This window comes from Aquarana catesbeiana, linkage group LG05 (genome assembly GCF_042186555.1).
Source record: "Aquarana catesbeiana isolate 2022-GZ linkage group LG05, ASM4218655v1, whole genome shotgun sequence".
In the NCBI taxonomy this organism is placed as follows: domain Eukaryota; kingdom Metazoa; phylum Chordata; class Amphibia; order Anura; family Ranidae; genus Aquarana; species Aquarana catesbeiana.
The window spans coordinates 591,101,775-591,128,260 of NC_133328.1; the positions used below are offsets into that span (position 1 = coordinate 591,101,775).

At 40.5% G+C, this 26,486-nt stretch overlaps 1 protein-coding gene across 1 annotated transcript in view; it reads left to right on the top strand.

The window, feature by feature from the left end:
- The window catches only part of LOC141146079 (fibrocystin-L-like), a 491,542-nt gene that overhangs the window by 195,200 nt on the left and 269,856 nt on the right, over positions 1 to 26,486 (top strand). The window contains exons 15-20 of the mRNA XM_073632839.1: positions 1,971 to 2,059; positions 3,635 to 3,794; positions 7,235 to 7,367; positions 16,913 to 17,056; positions 18,589 to 18,746; positions 26,127 to 26,240. Coding sequence (XP_073488940.1) covers positions 1,971 to 2,059; positions 3,635 to 3,794; positions 7,235 to 7,367; positions 16,913 to 17,056; positions 18,589 to 18,746; positions 26,127 to 26,240 — 798 coding nt within the window. The remainder of the gene's footprint in view (positions 1 to 1,970; positions 2,060 to 3,634; positions 3,795 to 7,234; positions 7,368 to 16,912; positions 17,057 to 18,588; positions 18,747 to 26,126; positions 26,241 to 26,486) is intronic.

Below are 26,486 nucleotides of genomic sequence, written 5' to 3' on the forward strand. Positions count from 1 at the left end.
AGACCAGACAGTGAGGATCCTGGATCCAGTCTGGTCGGCCAAAAGATGCAGCCTCTTGTGGTACCACAGCCTGGGGACACTGATGTCATCTGCTGCTATCCGGATCTCTGTGAATCCCGGACCAGACTGCCCTCCCTTACATATGGACTCCTCAGGCCACCAATTTTGATGTTGAAGAATTGATGTCTGCCATGGGGGTCCCAGGCTTCGCTAATTTCTCTTGTTGATCCAGTGTTGCCTTCCTCTTTGTTTGGTTCTGAGCCCTTAATAAAGGATTTTTGTTTTGAATTATACTCTCCTATGTGTTTTACTTCAAAAATGATGGTTTGTTTGTGAGGATTCAGGTACATTTCTAATATACAATGTGAAATGAACAAGGGACACCAACAACAAAAAATCTCATGGAGATTAAATAATAAAAGATATCAATGGTGTTGGGGTAACTTGCCACACAAAACACACACAAAAATATTCTGGAGTAAAAATAAAAATAACATTGAACAAAGATCAGCCTTGGAAAAAATCCAAACATTAAAGAAAAAAAAAGGCTTAAAAACAAAAAAAAAAACATAAAAAATATAAAACTGTCAGATGTGACAACTAATAACAATATATTGAGGGAATCCCACTAAAAAAACACAAATAAAACTTTGTGAGAAGTGTGTGTGAATATGAGCAGCAAAACTACTTAATTCTTGTGACATTATAAAGAAGAAGAGAGTGCGCTGTATTAAACCATTTTTTACATTGCAGCGTGACAAAAGTGCTGTATCCATTGCGAACGCTAAGTTTACCAGAACGAGCTGTCCCGTGTCGGAATTTCTTCTGAGCATGCATGGCACTTTGTGCGTCGGAACAGGCCACGGTCGGAATTGACGCGATCGGATTTTGTTGTCGGAAAATTTTATCTCCTGCTGTCCAACTTTGTGTGTCGGAAAATCCGATGGAAAATGTCCGATGGCGCCCACACACGGTCGGAATTTCCGACAACACGCTCCGATCGGACAATGTCCATCGGAAAATCCGACCGTGTGTACGGGGCATTACTCTTCCATACCTGTGTACAGGCTGAGGACTTCTGTGGTGCTGATCTTCTCCCGTTGCTATGGGAGACAGACCATTCACAGAGAGAGTGTGACAACAACTTCTCCTACAAGAGGCTAACCCACCTGCCACATGTACACACTTGTGACATGCTGCATGTGGAACCTTTGTTGCCCTTGGTAACCACTTGTTTGTTCTCCACACTGTGTTGATGCTTACGGAGCTGTCTTCATACCCCAATGTGTCTCAACTGACCAAACAGTGAACTATGTGTGCCGGTTACTTGCATTACACCCCTTTAGTAACTTCAGACCAGGCAAGGGCAAGATTTACAAAGCTTTCCCAAAAATTCTCAGCATACAGAACAAAGTGCACAGTCTTTTCCTAACATCCCTAATTCCTAACTCAGGCTTTGTAGCTGCCCCAGCATACCTGCACAGGAAAGAGTGCATTATGCCAGATTTCCAGATTTGATTTCTTTGGGCGATTTGACGATTCAGTAGTCCCGTACTATGTAAAAGGCTCTTTATCCATTTCTGGATTCGGCAGTAGGCCAGACAGAACTCCGGGAATGGCATCATGTCTCTTACTATGCGCACCCCATCATCATCCTCTTCTTCAACCCCTTTTTGGACCAGACCTCTGTCCCTTTTTATAAAGCACAGGATCAGTGGGTCAGATCCAGGAAAGCCTGCCAAGAAAGACCCGGGAATCATATTAACTCTAACCTTCCCAGCTGGGGCAGCATTACATTCAACCTGTTTACAGGTTAGGTGCCAGAAACTACCCACACCAAGGATTCCTGATTCACACATTTAGGATCCATTTCTAAAGCATTGATTGTGTACCTTTTATAATGTCAATGTATAAACACAATACTTATAAATGTATATAGTTCTAACAAATGACTTCCTTTCCTCTGTCAGATGAACGTGGCCTATGGTTTCTGGTCAAATTCCTACACCTGGTATTCCTCTCAGAAATCACAGACTTTCTTCCTCCAGAAGGGAAAGCCGTAAGTGTGTGGATCATTAGATCTGGGCATGCAAACAATTGGTGCATGATTAAGTTTAGTTCAGAATTAACAGTGTATGTGTATTTTAATAACAATTTATATATAATCAAAATAAATATTGTGCACCACCTCCCAATGCTCCCTAATTTTACTGCTGTGCTACAAATATCTATGTGAATAAACTAAATTAAATACAATTTATTTTCCCTCACACCAACTGCTGACACTTTAAATATAAATTTGCCATCCCAAACGTACCTGTTCCAATAAAATAAAGTACAGTGGCGCTGTCATAAAAAAATCAAATAAAAAAAAACTATTCAAATAAATATATATAAAACAATAATCAGAAATTACAATCCCCCCCAGTGTCCACGCATGAAAAAAATGTCCAACTTTCACAATATATCAGATGATAATATTCTTCTCAGTATTCATAAGTTCTTCACACCTCATGCTCAGTGTCACCAACTCCCTGCAGGACGCTCACTCACCAGATTTAAATGTCTCTCATTTTCATGATTGGCATACCAAGCTTTTTCTTTAAATTCTCCACTCCATCACAGGAACTTTTCACATCTGAATATTCGTAAACAGCAATAATCATCTCATCATTTAGAGAAAGAAAAAGGGTACAGTATAGTACAGTATTGTTAAAAACACAATTTATTTAATCTCCATTAAAAACCTACTCACAAGCCAACATTCTTTAATGCCAATGTAAAGGACAAACAGTAGCTATAATCTTTGGATACAATTAGACAGGCTGACAATCTCGGCATCTCACCCGACAATACCTTCCGTCACTTCCGGAGCGTCACTTTCGTTCTTGTGTAAAATGTCACTTCCGGTTGCCGTACAACCATGTCCCCACGTGTTTTGTCACAACTTTGTCCATGAAATAATGGGATGTGAAGAGTTCCTGTAGTGTAATATTCCAGTTCTCTGTGCCAAGTAGCTGATCTCCTGTGTTTAGAATGCAGAAGCTCAGCACGAGACCCGGAAGCAAGTAGAGATCACTGGAGTAGGGGTGTCTACTCCATTGATTTCTAGCTTCTAGGGGCATCGGGCAGGTATGGTACCAAGCTGGGCCAATGTAATTAAGCATAAAATATCCAAAACAGGGAGAACTTGTAGTAATTTTTAAGCAAGTAAAACACATTTAAACAGGTAACAGCTGCCAGTAGCCTGTAATACTCTGTGAGAGGCTAAAAGCTGTTGCAGCTGGAAAGGGCTGAATGGTTCATGGAGCAGTACAAACATTTAGGGCAGTATGTGCCCAGAGATGAAGGCTTGGAACCCAAGCAGTCTGCATTATCAGTCTTAAGCTGGTCATACACTAGTAGAATTCCCTTCAAAATTTCTCATTTTAAAAACATTTGTTCATTCAATATTCATTAGTGGGGTCAAATCAACATTTACTTTCAACCACAGTGCCAAACTTCAAAGGAGCAGGTTGTAAAATGTTTCTCAATCAAACACATTTCTAGCAGTATATGTGTTTTTTGTTTGGGAAATTACACTCATTACAACTCTTACAACTATATAGACTCTGTGTTTTACATGTTTTTTTAGTTGTTACATTGAAGCCTACATCCAGAATGGTGGCGGGTCTGCAAACATTGATTTGGGTCTGTACCAACGCAAAAGCTCATACACCAACCAACAAACTTCAGATGCAGTGCAAGAAATTCAGTACATACAGGCTCATGCTGATACAGTTCTGGAGCAGCAGGTGATTATTCTGAAATGTCATTTCAGTGTTTTAAAAATGTTGTTTACAACCAGCATTTTCAGAAGGAGAAATCGCCATTGGAAGTGCGTGTGCTTAAATCATGACAGGTTTCCACGAAGCAGCCATTCACAACCTTTCTAACATGGAGGAGCCCTTTAAATAATTTTATTTTTTGTTAATAGTTACTATGTCTACATCCCAAAGTACGTTAGTATGATGGTCATTGGGGAGAATGTTCATTACATTTGTGGTCATTGGGGAGAATCCTTCCTTACAGACAGCTAAAAAGTTAATTTGTGTCAGTGGTTACTTATCTAAGAGCCAGAAATGTTTCATTACTCAAGGAACCCCAAGTAACCTATGGAGGAACCCTAGTGTTCCACGCAATCCTGGTTAAGAAAGTCTGCCCTAAAGTTTATATAAACCCAATAACAAAAATGTAATATATCTCAGTGTACCAGTCCTTAGATATGGTAGCTGCATTAGTTTCGTTTTTTTTTTTTCCTTTATTTTTCACCTGGTGATTTTGCCAGTAATGTGTTTCCTGTCCTAGGCTGACAAAAATGTCTTCTTTTCTCATAACCATGGCCCAGCATTTGTTTTAAAAATCCAAAAGAGAAAGCGCCTCATTCAGTATCAAAGATTTATTAAGATGTAAAAGCAATTAAAAACACTTACATAAAAGTAAACAGATTGCCGCTTCCATAAAGAGATGAACCCAAAGTGTGTCACGTATCCAGTTAAGTGGGGCTGATGTATACCGAGCGGACGGCCGCGGACCTCCGCTCAGAGATGCCGGCTGTGTGGGCGATAATATGGGAGAGTTACTTCCGCGTGTTGGAACGCGGAAGTAACTCTCCCATATTATCGCCCACACAGCCGGCATCTCTGAGCGGAGGTCCGCGGCCGTCCGCTCGGTATACATCAGCCCCACTTAACTGGATACGTGACACACTTTGGGTTCATCTCTTTATGAAAGCGGCAATCTGTTTACTTTTATGTAAGTGTTTTTAATTGCTTTTACATCTTAATAAATCTTTGATACTGAATGAGGCGCTTTCTCTTTTGGATTTTTATGTACGTATGGAGAGCTGACTTCACTCTACAGGAAGCTGCCCTTGGTATCACAGCTGCATAGACTTCCCTGGCTCCCACATTTATCCTTATTACGGATCAACTACACATCATAGACTTTTTCCCTCCATGGATTGTTATTGTTTTTATTTATAGAGAGAGTGATCCATCCATACATCTTGGACCTATTTTTCTGTTATATCCTCTGACTTTAGCGCTGTTACATTATCATTTATTTACAGCATTTGTTTTAAGGCTGAAGTTTAGGTATGGCAATTTTTACATCCAATGGACCAATGTAAGTATGTATGTGCCATACCTGTTGGATCCCCTTAAAAGCTGCAAATGACAAGCAGGTGTCCTGCTGCATTGTGAACACATGCGGTCACTCACTGGGCACAGGCTCAATTCAAGGAACAATTTGCATTTTCTCAATAAAATTTCTCAATGATTTGATGAGGTGGAGTGACAGGACGGTGATATCACAATCTGTGCCAAAACTATCTCCTGTGTTCAAGTATCAGCAGCATGCAATCACTTGGTAAGAAGCTAGTGGCAGTCACTATAGCAGCAGTGCCTGCTACAGTGATTTTCCCAGCTTCCATAGGGATCCCAGAGGTATGACACATACTTACTTAAAATGGTCCAAGGTGGATCAATGGAAATATGTAAAAACTCTCATACCTAAATTTTAGCTTTTATTTACTGGGTTATGCTGCCTGCCAGCCCATACATTATTAGGGTCTGAATTATGCATTACCTTATGCTGTGCTTCACCCTAAATCGTATGTCAAGGCAAAATAAAAAAGAAATATGCAGCACATATTTGCAATACATACACATTTTCCATACTTTTTCCTTTTAAATACCCCTCAAATACAGAAACACTGTAGCAAATTGTAAGGGGGCTTCTGATTGGCTGTGTCTTGGCACCAAGAGGTACAAGTTCCCACCCAGCTTCTTCTTGATAGAACAACAACCCACCTGCTTGTAGCCCTATACCTGCGCCATATTGTGGCAATCTCCATCCCATAGGCCTTCCACGACACCCTAGCTATTGATCTTTAAATTCAAAAGAAAACAAATTCCACACAAGTACAGTATTTGCACTTTACTGATAGTTCTTCAGAAGATGGCAGTAACCAGTCACATCACATGGACATACTATCCAGGGTCACTTGACATTATTTTGTCAATCACATATAGTGGACAAACCACAGCAATCATTGTGTGAAAGGAGCACATCACCCATAAACTTTCTTCCACTGCACAGTCTCTCTCCTTCCCAGGGTCATTAGTACTCACTCAGAGGGCTCTGACTTGACATAGGGCTCTGTGCATCCAGCTCATGTCTCCCTGCATGTTCTTCAACAGACAGGATCATTGCAGCTGCACCTCTAGTATCTGTACACTTACCCCAGGTCGAGGCATATAACTCACAGTGAAGAACACTTGGCCTGGCCTGAAAGGGCTTTTGCAATGTACTGCAGCCTCCACCAACCATAGGATATAGAAAGACTACCTTACCCTGTCCTCCAGCCCTATCCAGGTCCTATGCAAAGCTAACTAGATCTGTATGCTGGTGTGGTATCTGGCCTCCTTTCCCTATTGCACTAGGCTCCTCTTAACCTGATATATATATATATATATATATATATATATATATATATAGGCACTGACTTTACCCCTTACATCACTACAGAAAGGTTGCGTCTAAAAGGGACCTAACACCCAATCACATTATTCACGTCTACCACACATCTTTTGGGACAGAGCAACCTAGTGGCAAACTAGCTAAATGCACATTCTTACATGTTGATTTGGCAGAAATGCACTCTGCTCCAAAGTCCTGTTATGCATTTTTGTGGACTGAGTGATGTTAGCCCTGCCCAGTGTCTTTTGATAGACTACTCAACCACTCCCACTCTCAGATCTCTACAACATAAAGGCTAATCATTCTGTAGTCAAAGATAAGAATTAGTAAGGCTAACCAGAGTCCTTGCAATAACACAGGTAAAGAGCACAGCACACAGGACACCTCCCTATATCAGGAATGATCAACCGTTTTTTGTTTTGCACTTATCAAATAGATATGACAAAATGCTTTCCATGTTCATTTAACAGACCAAAAGGGAGCAAAGAAGAGATGATCATTGTTAAGGTTTACATACACTTTAAATAAAAGGTGGTATGGTTCACAGAATTCTGCAGATACCCATATAATTAGGTGACCCCTTTCTAAGTCTTTTTAGGATAGCGGTGGGAATCTGCCTACAGTTTATGCATACATTACACTAGACCATACTGTCTGTGATGTAGGCAATGTACTGACCTTCTTGTTGTGTTTGGTAATTTTATTCCCTTAGGTTATTACATTATTAAATTGGAACACAACCCAACAAGCAGTAGAAGAAGTTCAGACAATTACAGTGACCAAAGATTGTACTGATTCATGTTCAGACATGTATTACAAACTCATCTTTGGAGCAGAAGAAACAGGTACAAATGTCATGACTTAATTTTGTAGCAAAAATTGTCCATGGGTGTTGGTTTAAAAGTCTTTATAGGTTATTAGTTTAAAGTTAACCGTGAATGATGGTTGTTGAATTATTGCTCTCACTCCGACATTCACAGCAGCATGTAACATGTGCATACCTCCCAACTTTTTGAGATGGGAATGAGGGACACCTATTAGCAAAAGTATGTAGGCATAGGACACACCCCATCACACCCCCTTGAAAGAAGAATTATAACAAAAAAAAGTTAAACCCACAAGTATTTTTTACCACTTCTATTCCTTTATATTGGCTTTTGAAATGTACAAATGCAGAAATTTAAAAATTGGATGAAAGGTTTAGCACTTGGAAACATTTTTAGAAAGATGAATAGTGCATTTTATATACAACTATATAGATCAGGCCAAAATGAGGGACAAATGAGGAGGAAAGAGGGACAGAGGGACAGTGTTCTAAATCAGGGACAGTCCCTCCAAATCAGGGACAGTTGGGAGCTATGCATGTGTAGCGCTACTGTGGTTTTCATCATACTGTAGGTAGTAAAGTAAATTATCGGCACATTAGAAGTAGCCAATAAATATTAATTTCCCAGCAGCTGGATAAACTCTCCCTTGCAGAGAAATAATTAAATTTAACACAAACCCAGCACTTAACAGGGGCATTAATCCCCAAAACAGTCCAAAAAGTAAATCAAATAAAGCGCATGTGTCACAATCATTAATATGTCATATTATCTTGAATCCTAAACTAGGTTGACCAGACGTCCTCAATTTCCGGGGACAGTCCCCGGACTGAGGACACTCTCCCCGGAACAAATCTGTCCCCGCATTTGTCCCTGGATTGCAGGGGCGGTGTCAGGCAGGGCCACTTTTAATCCAGTACAATACCCTTAATGAGCCGTCACTAGATCCATGGGGGGGGGGGCTGCACTTCCCTGTCCTGGCAGTTTGTAAAAAGTCGATCGGGATAGCAGAGAGTCCAGCGGTATGGAGGAGGCTGTCTGTAACACTCCCCTGTTGTCTAATCAGCTTAGGCTGTCCCTCAGGGATATTCACTATCTCCTGAGGCAGCCGAAGTTGGTGGGCGGTGTCAGGGTGTGGCTACCTCCTCCACTCCTCCTACAGACTCCTCCCCTCAGGCTGATCCTGCAGCTAAGGAAGAAAGAGGAGGAGAGAGCACAGCTGCCCAGGAATCTCCATCACTTGCCATGCTGTAAGTGACTGAGCACACTGTCACTACATACAGACCTAACATGTCACTATTTCACCCTACACTGCCCTAACCTGCTGTATACTGTCACTACATACTGAACTAGCCTGCTGTATACTGTCACTACATACTGAACTAGCCTGCCGTATACTGTCACTACACACTGAACTAGCATGCTGTATACTGTCACTACATACTGAAGTAGCCTGCCGTATACTGTCACTACATACTGAACTAACCTGCCGTATACTGTCACTACATACTGAATGAGCCTGCCGTATACTGTCACTACATACTGAACTAGCCTGCTGTATACTGTCACTACATACTGAACTAACCTGCCGTATACTGTTACTACACACTGAACTAGCATGCTGTATACTGTCACTACATACTGAAGTGGCCTGCCATATACTGTCACTACATACTGAACTAGCCTGCCGTATACTGTCACTACATACTGAACTAATCTGCCGTATACTGTCACTACATACTGAACGAGCCTGCCTTATACTTTCACTACATACTGAACTAACCTGCCGTATACTGTCACTGCATACTGAACGAGCCTGCCGTATACTGTCACTACATACTGAACTAACCTGCCATATACTGTCACTACATACTGAACGAGTGTGCCTTATACTGTCACTACATACTGAACGAGCCTGCCGTATACTGTCACTGCATACTGAAGGAGCCTGCTGTATTCTGTCACTACATACTGAACTAACCTGCCATATACTGTCACTACATACTGAACAAGCCTGCCCTAATACTGTCAATACATACTGAATGAGCCTGCCTTATACTGTCACTACATACTGAACTAACCTGCCGTATACTGTCACTGCATACTGAAGGAGCCTGCTGTATTCTGTCACTACATACTGAACTAACCTGCCATATACTGTCACTACATACTGAACGAGCCTGCCTTATACTGTCACTACATACTGAACTAACCTGCCTTATACTGTCACTACATACTGAACTAACCTGCCGTATACTGTCACTACATACTGAACTAACCTGCCGTATACTGTCACTACATACTGAACGAGCGTGCCTTATACTGTCACTACATACTGAACAAGTCTGCCTTATACTGTCACTACATACTGAACTAACCTGCCGTATACTGTCACTAGATACTGAACTAGCCTGCCGTATACTGTCACTACATACTGAACTAACCTGCCGTATACTGTCACTACATACTGAACGAGTGTGCCTTATACTGTCACTACATACTGAACTAACCTGCCGTATACTGTCACTACATACTGAACTAACCTGCCGTATACTGTCACTACATACTGAACTAGCCTGCCGTATAGTATCACTACATACTGAACTAGCCTGCCGTATACTATCACTACATACTGAACTAGCCTGCCTTATACTGTCACTACATACTGCCCTAACCTTCCGTATACTGTCACTGTACCGCCGTAACCTGCCCTATACTGTCACTGTACTGTCCTAACCTGCCGTATACTGTCACTGTATTGCCCTAACCTGCCGTATACTGTCACTGTACTGCTCTAACCTTTTTTTTTATCTCATGGACAAAATATGAGAAATAACGTATATATCATACAATCATTCCATAAACACTGCATATATCATTTGAGGAAAATATGCTTATAAAATAGTTTACCATTTGTCAATAAAAAAAAAAAAATATGTCCCCGGATTTCATTTTAAAAATCTGGTCACCTTATCTTAAACCCACAAAATGTGCAGGCTAATCACGCATAGTTACAGTGTTACACAGTAGGTGAGGTTGAAAAAAGACACAAGTCCATCAAGCCCAACCTATGTGTGTGATTATATGTCAGTATTACATTGTATATCCCTGTATGTTGCAGCCATTCAGGTGCTTATCTAATAGTTTTTTGAAACTATCGATGCTCCCTGCCGAGACCACCGCCTGAGGAAGGGAATTCCACATCCTTGCCGCTCTTACAGTAAAGAACCCTCTACGTAGTTTAAGGTTAAACATCTTTTCTTCTAATTTTAATGAGTGGCCATGTGTGTTGTTAAACTCCCTTTCACAAAAAATGTTTTATCCCTATTGTGGGGTCACCAGTGCGGTATTTGTAAATTGAAATCATATCCCCTCTCAAGCGTCTCTTCTCCAGAGAGAATAGGTTCAGTGCTTGCAACCTTTCCTTATAACTAATATCCTCCAGACCCTTTATTAGCTTAGTTACCCTTCTTTGTACTCGCTCCATTTCCAGTACATCCTTCCTGGGAACTGGTGCCCAGAACTGGACAGCATACTTTAGGTGCAGCCGGACCAGAGCCTTGTAGAGCAGGAGAATTATCGTTTTATCTCTGGAGTTGATCCCCTTTTTAATGCATGCCAATATTCTGTTTGCTTTGTTAGCAGCAGCTTGCCATTGCATGCCTATCATCTACTAGGACCCCAGGTCCTTTTCCATCCTAGATTCCATGCTTATCTGCCTTCCCACTGATGATGTTCTCCAAAAAAAGGAAAATAAGCACAATATAGTATAGCATGTTCAATATTAATAATTATTAATAAATCATATTAAATGGTGGTGATATTATAAGTGCTTGCATTCAAAAAATATATTTCTGTTATATATCATATACATCACCAAATCCAAGCTTCCTCAAATACATAGCTACATAGTTACATAGTAGGTGAGGTTGAAAAAAGACACAAGTCCATCAAGTCCAACCTATGTGTGATTATGTGTCAGTATTACATTGTATATTCCTGTATGTTGCGGTCATTCAGGTGCTTATCTAATAGTTTCTTGAAGCTATTGATGCTCCCCGCTGAGACCACCACCTGTGGAAGGGAATTCCACATCCTTGCTGCTCTTACAGTAAAGAACCCTCTACGAAGTTTAAGGTTGAATCTCTTTTCTTCTAATTTTAATGAGTGGCCACGAGTCTTGTTAAACTCTCTTCTGCGAAAAAGTTTTATTTCTATTGTGGGGTCACCAGTACAGTATTTGTTTATTGAAATCATATCCCCTCTCAAGCGTCTCTTCTCCAGAGAGAATAAGTTCAGTGCTCGCAACCTTTGCTCATAACTAAGATCCTTCAGACCCTTTATTAGATTTGTTGCCCTTCTTTGTACTCGCTCCATTTCCAGTATATCCTTCCTGAGGACTGGTGCCCAGAACTGGACAGCATACTCCAGGTGCGGCCGGACCAGAGTCTTGTAGAGTGGGAAAAATATTGTTTTATCTCTGGAGTTGATCCCCTTTTTAATGCATGCCAATATTCTGTTTGCTTTGTTAGCAGCAGCTTGGCATTGCATGCCATTGCTGAGCCTATCATCTACTAGGACCCCCATCCTTTTCCATCCTAGATTCCCCCAGAGGTCTTCCCCCCCGTGTATAGATTGCATTCATATTTTTGCCACCCAAATGCATTATTTTACATTTTTCTACATTGAACCTCAATTGCTATGTAGTTGCCCACCCCATTAATTTGTTCAGATCTTTTTGCAAGGTTTCCACATTCAGTGGAGCAGTTATTGCCCTGCTTAGCTTAGTATCGTCTGCAAATACAGAGATTGAACTGTTTATCCCATCCTCTAGGTCATTTATGAACAAATTAAATAGGATTGGTCCCAGCACAGAACCCTGAGAAACCCCACTGCCCACCCCTGACCATTCCGAGTACTCCTCAGTTATCACCACCCTCTGAACTCGTCCTTGTAGCCAGTTTTCAATCCATGTACTCACCCTATGGTCAATGCCAACAGACCTTATTTGGTACAGTAAACGTTTATGGGGAACTGTGTCAAATGCTTTTGCAAAATCCAGATACATCAAGTCTACAGGCCTTCCTTTATCTAGATGGAAACTCACCTCCTCATAGAAGATTAGTAGATTGGTTTGGCAAGAACGATTCTTCATGAATACATGCTGATTACTGCTAATGATACCGTTCTCATTACTAAAATCTTGTATATAGTCCCTTATCATCTCCTCCAAGAGTTTACATACTATTGATGTTAGACTAACTGGCTGTAATTCCCAGGGATGTATTTTGGGCCCTTTTTAAATATTGGTGCTACATTGGCTTTTCTCCAATCAGCTGGTACCATTCCAGTCAGTAGACTGTCTGTAAATATTTTTGTAAAAATACTTCTTCCTTATTTACCCTTACCCTGAAATTCTTTAAACAGGTCTTTTTTATAAGCCACTGTGCTATAAATTTGTTGCTGTATCTCTCTTGAGACTCCTCCACTTGAGGGGTTCCAATATGGATTTTTAAATAACCCAAAAAACAAAAACACTCAAATAGTATGTAAAGTGCATATCCCTTTAACCTTGTGAGAATTCTACAAAATGCAACGTGACCCACAAAATCACTCCATGCTTCTTAGAGACTTCTAAATAAATGCAATTAAAAATCCTTTTTGATTGCTTTCTTCTACTTGGCTTAAACCATGGATGTTGATACAGCCAAAAAACAAACACACTAATATAGTGTAATACCGCTTTGAAAATGTTATATTATAAATAAAAAAGCCACCCACATAAGACATATGACATATGACAATAGTACATGTCCCCTTAACCCAGTGATGAAATAACCAGTTGTAGATGCCTGTGAGATCACTCCATGCACCATAACAAATGTACACTTTGCTTTTGTTATTCTTTAAAACATTTCCATTCATCAACTAGTATTTCTTACAAATAAATACAGGTAAAAGCACATTCAGACCACTTCCAAAATGGCCACTGCAGTGCTTCTGTAATTACAGAACTTTCTGTGTCTGACTTCACCACTGACGCCTTTCGTCGTGATGACCTCTTTCAAGGATCATTGTGTTTTTACCTGTATTTGTTTGTAAGTGCATTGGGGATTGAATAAACAGGTTTTTTTTTTATATTGGAGATTGCTACACTATGGCTTTCTATTGATGTTTTTGCATGGGCAACCTGGATGAATACTGGAATTGATAAATGGAGATGTTTTAAAAGATAACAAAAGCAAAGTGTACATAAAGGCTTACATTTGTTAAGGTGCATGGTGTGATCTCACGACTCATGGGCATCTGCACTGGGTGTGTTCATCACTGGGTTAAAGGGACATACATTATTTTCAAATGTCTTATGTGAGTGGCTTTTTTTATTTATAATTTACAATTCTTAAAGTGGCATTATATTTAATTTGTGTGTTTTTTTTGGCTGTATCAACATCCATGGTTTGAGCCAAGTAGAAGAAAGCAGTCAGAAGGGTTTATAAACGCCTTTTTTTGGAAGTCTGGTAAGAAACATGGAGTGATTTTGTGGGTCACGTTGCACTTTTTGGAATCTTCACAAGGTTAAAGGGATATGCGCATTTTATGATATCCAATGTGAGTAGTTTATTCACTTTTAGTGGTAAATGTACAGCAGTATTACACTATTTGAGTGTTTTTGTATTTTGTTTATTTCATATTGGAACCACCGAGGAGGAGCAGTCTCAAAACAGATACAGCAACAAAATTATTGCACAGTGGCTTATAAAAGACCTGTTTAAAAAATGTCAGGGTAAGGGTATATAAAGAAGAAATATTTGAGGCAGTTTGGATTTGGTGATATGGTGCACGAAAAATATTTATTGAATGTAAGCACATATAATATCACTATTTCATATGATTTATTAATATTGAACATACTACACTATATTGTGTTTATTTTCATTCTTCTTGAGAACATCATCGGTGGGAAGGAGAATAAGCTTGTGATCAGCCTGCACATTGACCTTTTTTTTGCGGGTTTAAGATCCAACAGAATAAGACATATTAATGATTGTGACACATGCGCTTTATTTGCTATATTTTTGGACTGTATTTAGAACTAGTGCCTCTGTTAAGTGCTGGTTTTGTGTTCAGTTTCATACATAGGTGCAGCTGCTGAATGTCTTTATGTGCGTGTATGTAAGGGCAGGGGCTTTAAATATCTTTTCAACATTCTTTATGACATTTTTTTAAATTTATTTATTAACCAGTTGCCTACCTTTGGCATCTTACACTATGTACATAAAACCCCCTCTGTACACAAGGCGTCTCCTGTACGTCCAGGAGATTGCCTGAAGTTTCTTATCTCCCCTGCTCCCTCCCGTGCACTACCTCATGAGACCTGGTGTCTGTAGAAAGATGAGCTCCAAATCCTATAACTGGGAGCCAATCAGAAGCCTTCCTCATTGAATGATCACTCTGACAGCCAATCACAGTGAGCATTCAGTATAACATTTGTAAACCAAAACAAAAGTAATACACTAGCTGACTTATCTCCTCCATTTCCTGTCAGACAGCAGTCTGTGAGTTAGAGAGCGGCAGCTGACACAGAGGAATGTTTATTGTGTGCAGGGGCGTTGCTAGGTCTACAAAAGATCTGGGGCTAGAGCCCATAGCAGCGTAGTAAAGAAAGTGTTACGCTTGGGCGGGCATACACATGTATATACGGTAATATACATGTGGGTGTGTATATATATCCCCAGAGAGCCCCCCGCTTACATCAGGGTCCCCAGAGAGCCCCCCTTACATCACCTTACATCAGGGTCCCCAGAGAGCCTCCTCCTTACATCAGGGTATCCAGATAACCCCCCTACTTACATCAGGGTTCCCAGAGAGGCCCCCTTACATTAGGGTCCCCAGAGAGCCTCCCCCTTAAATCTGGGTCCCCAGAGAGCCCCCCCACTTACATAAGGGTCCCCAGAGAGCCCCCCCCTTGGGGACCCCTCCAGAGACTCGGGGCTATTGGCCTCAGATTCGGGGCTATAGCCCCAAAAGCCACCCCCTAGCAACGCCCCTGATTGTGTGCACAGAGATGTAGTTAACTCTTAATTAACCAGGATATGCTCTTATTTTATTTCTTTTTTTAAATTATTTGTTGAAAAAAAAATTAAAAACCACATGTATACATTGTTATCTTTAAAGATTTACTGTTAAAAAATATGTGATTTAGGGACACTTACCTGTCCAGGGATCCCGCGATGTGGGCACCCCAAGCCGATTCGTCCATCGGCTTCAGGTGCAGATGCCGGCATTGCAAGTAAGGGAAACCGGCAGTGAAGCCTTTAGGCTTCACAGTTGGTTTCCTACTGCACATGCAAGGGCCGCGCTGTGCTTTCTGAATGGTCCCGCTGTCTTCTGGGACACACACAGATCCCAGAGGGCAGCGGGGTGAAGGCTGTGAGGCGATCTTACGAGGAAGTGGGAGCGGGTACCTGTCAAAATCAGTGCCAAATGTGGCAGTGGAGGGTACAAAAAGGCAGAGCTTCCCCTTTTGGGTGGAGCTACACTTTAAATTACTCATGCATTATAAGAAAAATTAACTATATGCAAAAAAAAGAGAAAAAAAAATATTTCTTTTTTAAATAACTTTAACATGCTTTGTACCTTAAATGTAATTTTAATGTTGCAGTAAGTAGAACAAGCAGCAAGCAACAGATTTTTACTCTTTTTCCCATTAAAATGCAAATAAATTAAAACAATTCTCAGAGGACTTTAGGGTCACCCGAAAAACAATACATGTATCAATTTTTTTTATCCTAAGTAATTACAAAGTTATAGACTCATGAACAGATGCATAGCAGAAAAGTGAAATATGGTCTGGTCCATAGGGAGTAAACATCTGTGAGAGCCAAAGTGGTTAATTGTACAATAACTTTATTGCTATCACACAGAGTCCAATAGTCCCATATTTAATAGCACTTTGCTCTAACAGTTTCTCTTTACTGAGACATCAGGGGACAATTAAACCCCTAATGTCTTCCCAGGCTTCCACTAAAGCTAATGGAGCACAGATTGAACAGGCATTCTCTGGTATCCCTCCATTCCACCTAATGATACCTGCCATGCCATTTCCAGGCTTGCAGGTAGGACAGCAAAGCCCAAGATACCAATATTTCCACATGAAAGTCCATTACCTGCTCTACAAATTTAAACACACTCTTGGCTATTATCTAAGTTGTTTTCCACTGATATGGACTGTTATTTTGCTGCAGTGAAGCATCTTTAACCTGTTTTGTGTACAATACCACTGACCCCTCCAAATATTAAAGCACAATGATCCAAGTAAAGATCCATATTCCTCTTGTATTTAGGCAACATAATAATATAATCAGCTTTCCTTAGACTTCCAATTATCCCTCGAGCAAATAAGATTAGTTATGGAATTTTTATGAATGCTTGACCATTGGTGGGTTCACCAACTTAATAGAAGCACACTAGTAGAGTGATGTCACTGAGCTAAATCTGAAGTACAAGTAGCTGACGTTTTATGGTTTTACTAAATTGTTATTATATTATATAATTTCTTTTTCTAGATTTGTTGTCAGCTGATGCAAGTGCAGACGATGTTCAATCAGCATTAAATAATCTGCTGTCTATACAACCAGATACAGTCAGTGTGGTTATGGAAACGAATGACACCCAAAATGTGTATACAGTGACCTTCAATTCAACAAGAGGTGTGATAATATTGGACACATCATGAGATTAAACCCTTTATATAATTATACCTGTCATATATAACTTTGCAGTTTTCTTCTTGTGACCTGATATAATAGATTTCGGTTAACTAATCTGCTTACATCTAAACTGTCCTTATTATGGAGGAATGGTCCCGTGTTTCTGTCTTTTCTATAGGTCAGAATCTTTTTCTCTGATGTTTATATTCTGTTTCTTTCTTTCTTTCTAGTAGGGAAGTTATGTTCCTGTTATAGGACCAGGCTTATTTTCAAGCGTTTTTCTTAGTTTTTTTCTCTTCTGTTATTTGTGGGTTCTATAGTAGAGTGGTTCTCAATCACCAGGTTGTTACCTCCCTTCTCTTTGACCTTGAGCCAGCTGCAGATTCCATAACCTCCTACAGGGAGAGTCTGGTATGGATTGGGGGAACCCCAATGCTGTTTTTTTTTTTTTATTGCTGGCATTGGTTTGCAGCCCTGAAAATCAATTTAAATGTCATTTTTTATTTATATATGTCAGTTTTGCTGCAGCAGGTTTTATACACAGGTACAGATGTGCCACTTTACATGCAGACTAAGGGGACCCCCCCCCCCCGACCCCCCCCCCCCCCCCCCCGGGCACAATATTTAAGGAATTTTTCATTTTTATTGTTTCACATTAAGCGTCATTAAAATCACTGCTCCTTTAAAAACAATCTTTTTAGAAAAAAATGTTTTGCATTGATACATGTCCCCTAGGGCAGTACCCGGGCCCCCTACACTTTTTATGGCCAATAACTTTCATATAAGCCTTCAAAATGGGGACATTTGATTTTTCAAGTTTGGGTCCCATAGACTTTAATAGGGTTCGTGGTTTGGGTCAAACGTGCATTCCCGCTATGCCAGGTGTGAATGGGGCTTGAAGGTCAGGCCTACAGAAATAGTTGGAAGTAGCAATGAGTAATCAAATAGCCAGATCCTGTTAATGTCATGTTTATGTATCAATATTATGTGGTGTTTCTTGTTTGTATGCTTTATCAATATATAATAATAATAATCTACATTAAATCTGAATTTCAAGTATGGATATTATAGCATAGTTATGTTGGACCAATGTAGGTATACATATGCCATACCTATGGGACCCCCACGGAAGAGCAAAGTCACTGCGGTAGTCTCTGCCACTACAGTCATTGTCGCTATCTTCTGGGTCCCATACCGAGTGGCTACCCTGCTGCATAGTGAACACAGGAGATCACTTGCTCAGCACTGGTGCCATTCACAGAATGCCTTGAATTTTATCAATTATTGCAAGGTGTTCTCTGATTTGATGAGGTGGAGAGGTGGGGCAGTGACTTCATCTACATCTCATCCAATCAGAGAACAGCAGAAGGAGTCATGGAAGATTACAGCAATTACTGTAGTAACAGGTATGGCGTATGTATACTTACAATTGTCCAAGCTCGACTAATGTAACTATGCTATAAAGCCATACCTGGAATTCAGCCTCAAGCCTACTTTGTTAAAAGTTTTCTTTGTGCTGTTACAATCCGCAGGAGAGTTCCCGTTACTATCATATGAGATTTTGTATGGAAGCAATATGACTGTGGATATTGAAGAGCAAACAAAAGGTGTCCCAGACATGGAAACCTTCACGCTGGTGTGGGACGGTGTTTACTCCAAAGCTATTTCCGTAAATGCATCAGCTGCAGAGGTAGGTTGAATGTATTTTATTAAAAAGCATGTGATAATCCCCACCAGGGTTTTGCTGGTGGTTTCACATGCAGTATTTGTCAAAAAACAGCCTGGGGGGTGGGGGACCCCCGGCTGTTTTTTGACAAATAGCTGGTTGCTAAGCAGCGGGCCAGGAAGCCAGCCACCGCGTCCTTAACAACCGATGACTCATCAGCTGTGTTCCCCGCTCACAGCTGATTGTAAAAAAAAGACCCTTATCTGGGCATGCAGCCCGGCAGGTCAGGAAAAAGGGGGGGGGGCAAGTGAGCACCTCCCCCCCCCGAACCATACCAGGCCACATGCCCTCAATATGGGGGGGTGGGTGCTTTGAGGCAGCAGGGCTCTGCCCCCCCACACCCCAAAGCACCTTGTGCCCATGTTGATGGGGACAAGGGCCTCATCCCCACAACTGTGGCCAGTGGTTGTGGGGGGTCTGCGGGCAGGGGGCTAATCAGAATCTGGAAGCCTCCTTTAAGCCCCCTTACATCGTACCCCTACCCATTCACCAAAAAAGTGTCACAAGGTAACAAAAACACACACACAGTTTTTGACAAATCTTTTACTAAAAAACAAAAAAATAGTGTGCCTCGATGTAAATTCCCTGTCAATCATGCTGCCCGCCGTCCGCCGGACCTGAAAAGAAAAAAAGGCTGGAGAAGGCTGGCTGCCTACTGCAGGCTCCACCATCTGACATTTCTTATATTGGTCGGGGCCACCAGGTGACGTCACAAACCCTTCGGGGTCTGGTATGGACTGGAGGGTATTTTACTGCATATTATTAGCTGTTTTTTAACTCTTAGTGAATTGACTCCATTGACTGTAGACAATCTACATTACATCAGATAGTTGAACTTACCAAACACTTGGCATCCACAAATGTCTTTATTGCACACAGAATGTTGTGGTAATACAACAAGCTGCAGAAAACTTGAAATTAAAGTGTTTAGGATGGTCAAAATGCATATTGACTTTCCTGACCCCAATGTGTGTCTTTAAGGGGAGGATGAAGACGCTCACACAAAAGGAAAAGGAAATTACATCAGAATAAGGAAGGAAGGAAAATAATGAAAATTTATACCAAACATAATACCAACAATGGTTACAAAGTGGCAGCATAATAAAAAAAACAATTAACTAGAAAAGAGTGTAGGCTGTAAACACAAATGCAACTGCATAACCATATACTGCGGGAGGCAGCACATGTAGCTTGTCATTACTGACCTCAGCAGTCAAAAAAAATGCTACCCAGCAGTCACACTGATTTATGGGCTTCAGTACTTTCTGAGGGTTTTAAATGTACCTGTGTTCAACATTTTTAGAACTGATTTGTATAAATATTTGTTATTATGTGTCCATGGCTCAGAAGCCACTGGATTAAAATAATAACCAGATAGCTAGCATTTTCAGAAGGAGGGGCCAGCAAAAGCAGCCTAAATATCACAGTATTACAGATTGAGTGAACTTTCTGACTTTAGTACAGCTGCATTGTTATCTTACTAGCATTAGTAGCTCACTGAAAGGTATCACTTGTTGCCTGGGATTTCTCATTAATAAAAAGAGTTACACATTATATCCTTGGCACCGTAAAATGAGTATAGTAAAAAAAAAATGTTATAGTGGTCTTTCCACAATGTCTCTATACACTATTGGGTGTATTTATAAAAAATGGCAGAGCTATTTGTAATATGAAATATCATGAACATTCATATTGTGAGAATGGGGGCAAAATTACTGTATTTAGCTGCTCTTAAGTAATTAGGGATGTAGTTATAAAAAAAAAAGCTACAGGGCTTTTCATCCTGTAAAATGTCATGCATATTTGTTCTGTGTAAATGGGGGAAAAATCAAATGTTTCTAGGCTATTTTTTCTCCAGGTCAAATGTTCTTCATTCACACAGAATAGAATGAATGATTATAGCCACTTGATGGAGCTGATGATCATTGGAAACAAATATTAATTTACTATGGATTCCATTCAACCTGGAGATAAAATAGCTGGATAACATTCAGGACTCATGCACACTGGGCGTTTGTTGACGGATTTACAACAGCTGTTTTTGGCTGTAGACGTTCTTTTGCTACAGTCATTAACCAGTTGCGGACCAGCCGCCGCAGTTTCACTGCGGCAGGTTGGCTCCTGCAGCGCGAAATCACGTTATTGTACGTGATCTCGCGAGGTCCGGATAGCAGGCGCGCACGCACACCCACCGCAAGCTCCGTGAGTCTGACCCTGGGTCCCGCGGACTCGATGTCCGCGGGGATACCTGCGATTGTCTCGCGGAGAGGAAGAACGGGGAAATGCTGATGAAATGCTGATGTAAACAAGCATTTCCCTGTTCTGCCTAGTGACAGGACACTGATCACAGCTCCCTGTGACCGGGAGCGGTGATCAGTGTTGTGTCACACATAGCCCATCCCCCCACAGTTAGAATCACTCCCTAGGACACACTTAACCCTTGCAGCGCCCCCTCCTGGTTAACCCCTTCCCTGCCAGTCACATTTACACAGTAATCAGTGCATTTTTAATCGCAATGATAGCTGTATAAATGCGAATGGTCCCAAAATAGCGCCAAAAGTGTCTGATGTGTCCGCCATAATGTCGCAGTCGCGATAAAAATCGCTGATCACCGCCATTACAAGTAAAAAAAAAAATTATTAAGAAAAATGCCATAAAACTATCCCCTATTTTGTAGACGCTATAACTTTTGCACAAACCAATCAATAAACGCCTATTGCGATTTTTTTAACAAAAAATATGCAGAAGAATACGTATCGGCCTAAACTGGGGAAAAAAATGTTTTTTTATATATTTTTTGGGGGATATTTATTATAGCAAAAAGTAAAAAATATTGCTTTTTTTTCAAAATTTTCTCTTTTTTTGTTTATAGCTCAAAAAATAAAAACCGCAGAGGTGATCAAATACCACCAAAAGAAAGCTCTATTTGTGGGAAAAAAAGGACATCAACTTTGTTTGGAAGCCACGTCGCACGACTGCGCAATTGTCAGTTAAAGCGACGCAGTGCCGAATCGCAAAAAGTGCTCTGGTCTTTGGCCAGAAAATGGTCCGGAGCTGAAGTGGTTAAACTCTCCATCATGTTATCCTATGTGTCCATGCACACATAGGCTGGTATCAGCAATTTTGGGCAGTGGCGTTTCAGCTGTAAAAATGCTCTAACGCTGATAAATGTCGATAAACGCTCAAAAAGTCACTCACCAGAGTTTAACATTTTTGATCCATTAAAAAAAAAAAAAATGTCTTGAAAAAAAAAAAACTGCTAACGTGGAAAAACGCTAAAAAAACGCTAATAAACACTAAAAAACACTATTGCACAAACGTTGAAAAAAGTTGAAAAACTCACTGCAAGGCTACTGGCGCTTTAATAATGTTATTATAACTGAAGAATAGTTATGTTATATCAGTCGCTAAAATGGGAAAAGCTGCTTGCACCAAATCGGGTACACACCTGACCTTGGAAGTGAATAGATATGGATGGGTGGTGCTGCGCTAATCCTAAATGTATAAACTAAGATCATAAGGTATATATAAATATAAGTAGCTCTGATCAGATCTTGCATAAAAATAAACAATAGAATAGATAGAATAAATTATATATAATAGTGACAAAATCAAGGGTGGTAAAACTAATGACAAAAACAATAAATTAGAGGTGTGAAAACATAATCATGAATAACCACATACTAAAAAACAATCATCACCAGAGATTCACTTGCTAATAAAATATATACACTAGTATAAAATGAAATATGTCCTCTTGGGTAGGTGCAAATAAAAATACACAAAGTGATTAATACTATGTGCAGAAATACAACTCATAAAGTGACACTGTGCAACGGTGTATCTGGATAAATACAGCATGAATAACAAACATGCAACGCCTAAAGTGACAATGTGCAAACAAAGCGTTCAAGCAAAAATCATCAAAAATGTCCCCAACCTTTAGGGGTATCCACCTATGGGCTTCAGCGCATCCCTCACAGTCCTGGGTCCAGGGTATGGTTCTCTTAGGTGTAGTGCAGGGGGGTATATATAGGATGATAAAGCAGGATGGACCCAATAGTGTAATATTGTTTAGGTAAAATATCAGCTTTTATTCAGAAAAATAAAGTACTCACATAAAAACAAATACACAGCGATTTGATCCGACGAGCGGCAAGCTCGTGAGCCTCTAGCAGTATATGCAGCGTGACGTCACACCACACGTGACTTCATGAAGTCACGTGTGGTGTGACGTCACGCTGCATATACTGCTAGAGGCTCACGAGCTTGCCGCTCGTCGGATCAAATCGCTGTGTATTTGTTTTTATGTGAGTACTTTATTTTTCTGAATAAAAGCTGATATTTTACCTAAACAATATTACACTATTGGGTCCATCCTGCTTTATCATCCTATATATACCCCCCTGCACTACACCTGAGAGAACCATACCCTGGACCCAGGACTGTGAGGGATGCGCTGAAGCCCATAGGTGGATACCCCTAAAGGTTGGGGACATTTTTGATGATTTTTGCTTGAACGCTTTGTTTGCACATTGTCACTTTAGGCGTTGCATGTTTGTTATTCATGCTGTATTTATCCAGATACACCGTTGCACAGTGTCACTTTATGAGTTGTATTTCTGCACATAGTATTAATCACTTTGTGTATTTTTATTTGCACCTACCCAAGAGGACATATTTCATTTTATACTAGTGTATATATTTTATTAGCAAGTGAATCTCTGGTGATGATTGTTTTTTAGTATGTGGTTATTCATGATTATGTTTTCACACCTCTAATTTATTGTTTTTGTCATTAGTTTTACCACCCTTGATTTTGTCACTATTATATATAATTTATTCTATCTATTCTATTGTTTATTTTTATGCAAGATCTGATCAGAGCTACTTATATTGATATATACCTTATGATCTTAGTTTATACATTTAGGATTAGCGCAGCACCACCCATCCATATCTAATGTTATTATAATGTCCAGTGTGCATGAGGCCTCAATCTTGTTCCCATTCACACAGAATTAATGTGCAAGAAGTTTCCCAGGACTCTGCAAATGATTTTATGATTGCACCCCTAAATACTTAAAAACAGCTAAATACAGTAATTTTAATGTTTTAAGTAGATGTAAACCCAAAACTGAATGATATTTAATTAGCCAAAGCTCTATGCACCATAAACAGTTGTCATGTTTTTTTTAATAAAATAGTTGTCACCAGGGCTTTTTTCAGCAGGAACTAGGGGGAACTCAGTTCCACCACCTCTGGCTCAGGTCTTCTGCCTCCTGCTCACCACTATCACTTGGTAACACTGAAGTCCAGCTTCTGCGTTTACAAGTGATAGCTTATCTCCCAGTAGCTCCCACAGGTCAGATCTCCTGCGCAGATCCCACTGAGTGCCGGACAGGGACAAGGGAGATACAGAACAGGTGCCCAGGGTTCAGTGCAGTCATGGGCAGGAGAGGGTGCGTGGTAGGCGGCACCCACAGTGGTTTAAATTTTTTCCCTGGTGACCAGTTGTTGATGCTCCTACTGCATGATATCCCTTGCAAGTGACTGTAGTATAGTATAGTATGCTGGGAGGTACTAAAGCCAGATAGGTGCTTCAGCTTAATATTGCAACAAAGCTAAGAAATATGACAGATGGTGGAGCTTTTAAGGAGGGGGAGAAGATGAGAGCAGTGGAGGGAGGGGTTGTATGCAGAGGGAAGAGCTACTATTTTATGCCATTTGACAGGTATGTGTGTGTGGCGGGCATGGTTGAGTTCCTGCACCTATTCTCTGAGAAACAAAGCCCTGGTTTTCACCCTTTTTTCACCCTTGTTTGCTACATCTCAGTGCTGCTGATCTCCTGCAACTTATTTGCAGTCATTTCCTGTGATGGCTGCAAGCCATGTCTCAGAGCCTGTTTTCTGATGGTGACAACAGTGAACCATGCCTGTGCAATGTGTGGTGAAACTTGTAATCTCTATCAGAAGCCTGTGTGGCTGGGTGACAACACCATAGAGACAGGGGCAAAGTATTGTCTCCTTATAATAGAAAGTACATGAACAAGGATTTTCATGGCAAGATTGTCAGTTTTTATGTCAATGAAAGCTGCAGATTTAATATTGAAACTTAATTTTTACATCAACATGTTAAAACTTACTGTGTATGAGACACTAGTGACTATCTTTCATACACTTTCAGTGTATGTACATTGCATGTACTTGCATGCATTGTCAGTGTCCCTGTGCCTAGTCCTTTACATACACTATACACTATATTGCCAAAAGTATTGGGACACCTGCCTTTACACGCACATAAACTTTAATAGCATCACAGTCTAAAGAGTCGTACACACGATCAGAATCAATGCTCACCAAACATGAAATTAGCAGAAGAGGCCCAAAAGGTGGCGCTCAAGATCTGAAATTCCTCGTAGTACGTCACTACGTTCGTGCTTGTTGGCCGACAATTGTGTACCGTTAGTATGCAAGACAAGATCCAGGCACACGCCCTTTTGACAAAAATCATACGCTCGGTTGGCCAACAATCTGATCGTGTGTACCAGGCTTAAGTCTGTAGGGTTCAATATTGAGTTAGCCCACCCTTTGCAGCTATAACAGCTGTTCACTGTTAGGGAAGGCTGTTCACAAGGTTTAGGAGTGTGTCTATGGGAATGTTTGACCATTCTTCTAGAAGCGCATTTGTGAGATCAGGCACTGATGTTGGACGAGAATGCCTGGCTCACAGTCTCCGCTCTAATTCATCCCAAAGGTGTTCTATCAGGTTGAGGTCAGGACTCTGTGCAAGCCAGTCAAGTTCCTCCACCCAAATTCACTCATCCACCACACTATATTGCCAAAAGTATTGGGCCATCCCTCCAAATCAGTGGTGCGGGATTATGGTGTGGGCTTGTTTTTCAGGGGTTAGGCTTGGCCCCTTAGTTCCAGTGAAGAAACATCAGTGCCTGACCTCACAAATGCGCTTCTGGAAGAATGGTCACACATTCCCATAGACACACTCCTAAACCTTGTAGAGAGCCTTCCCAGAAGAGTTGAAGCTGTTATAGCTGCAAAGGGTGGGCCAACTCAACATTGAACCCTACGGACTAAGACTGGGATGCCATTAAAAATCATGTGTGTGTAAAGCCAGATGTCCCAATACTTTTGGCAATATAGTTTATTCCTGGCTCCTGTATTGTGCCAACTGGTTCCTGAATTCTGATTTCATATGTCTACCCTTGATTAATTCAGAAAGTTGTAGAACTGAATTGCAATTATTACAAAATAAATGCCACAGTTAATATTATTATTAATTTGTATCATTCTAATTATTATTATAAATTTTTCGTATTTTCTTTAGGTTCAATCATCTGTATTAGACATGGTGACCGCCCAATGTGTGGATGAAATTGCCAATCAACAGGAAGGCTTCTCTGTCAAGTACTTTAGGAACTATGAAACAGATTTCTCTTTGGTAAATCAATATGTTTATGTTTTATATTTCTGAAAAAATGTGATCAAGTTAATGCAAACACAGAGGAGGAAGCAAGACTTGGTCATTACATGTACAATCTGGGCTTCCTACTTAGTAATGTTACACAATAGAGTTTTAGGGTCCATTCACACCAGATGACACATTTTTTTCAATGCATGCCAATGCAAGGAGCCATAAAAAATAAGATATGTGAGTGGGAGCAGTTCACACTGGTGCGCGGCAAAA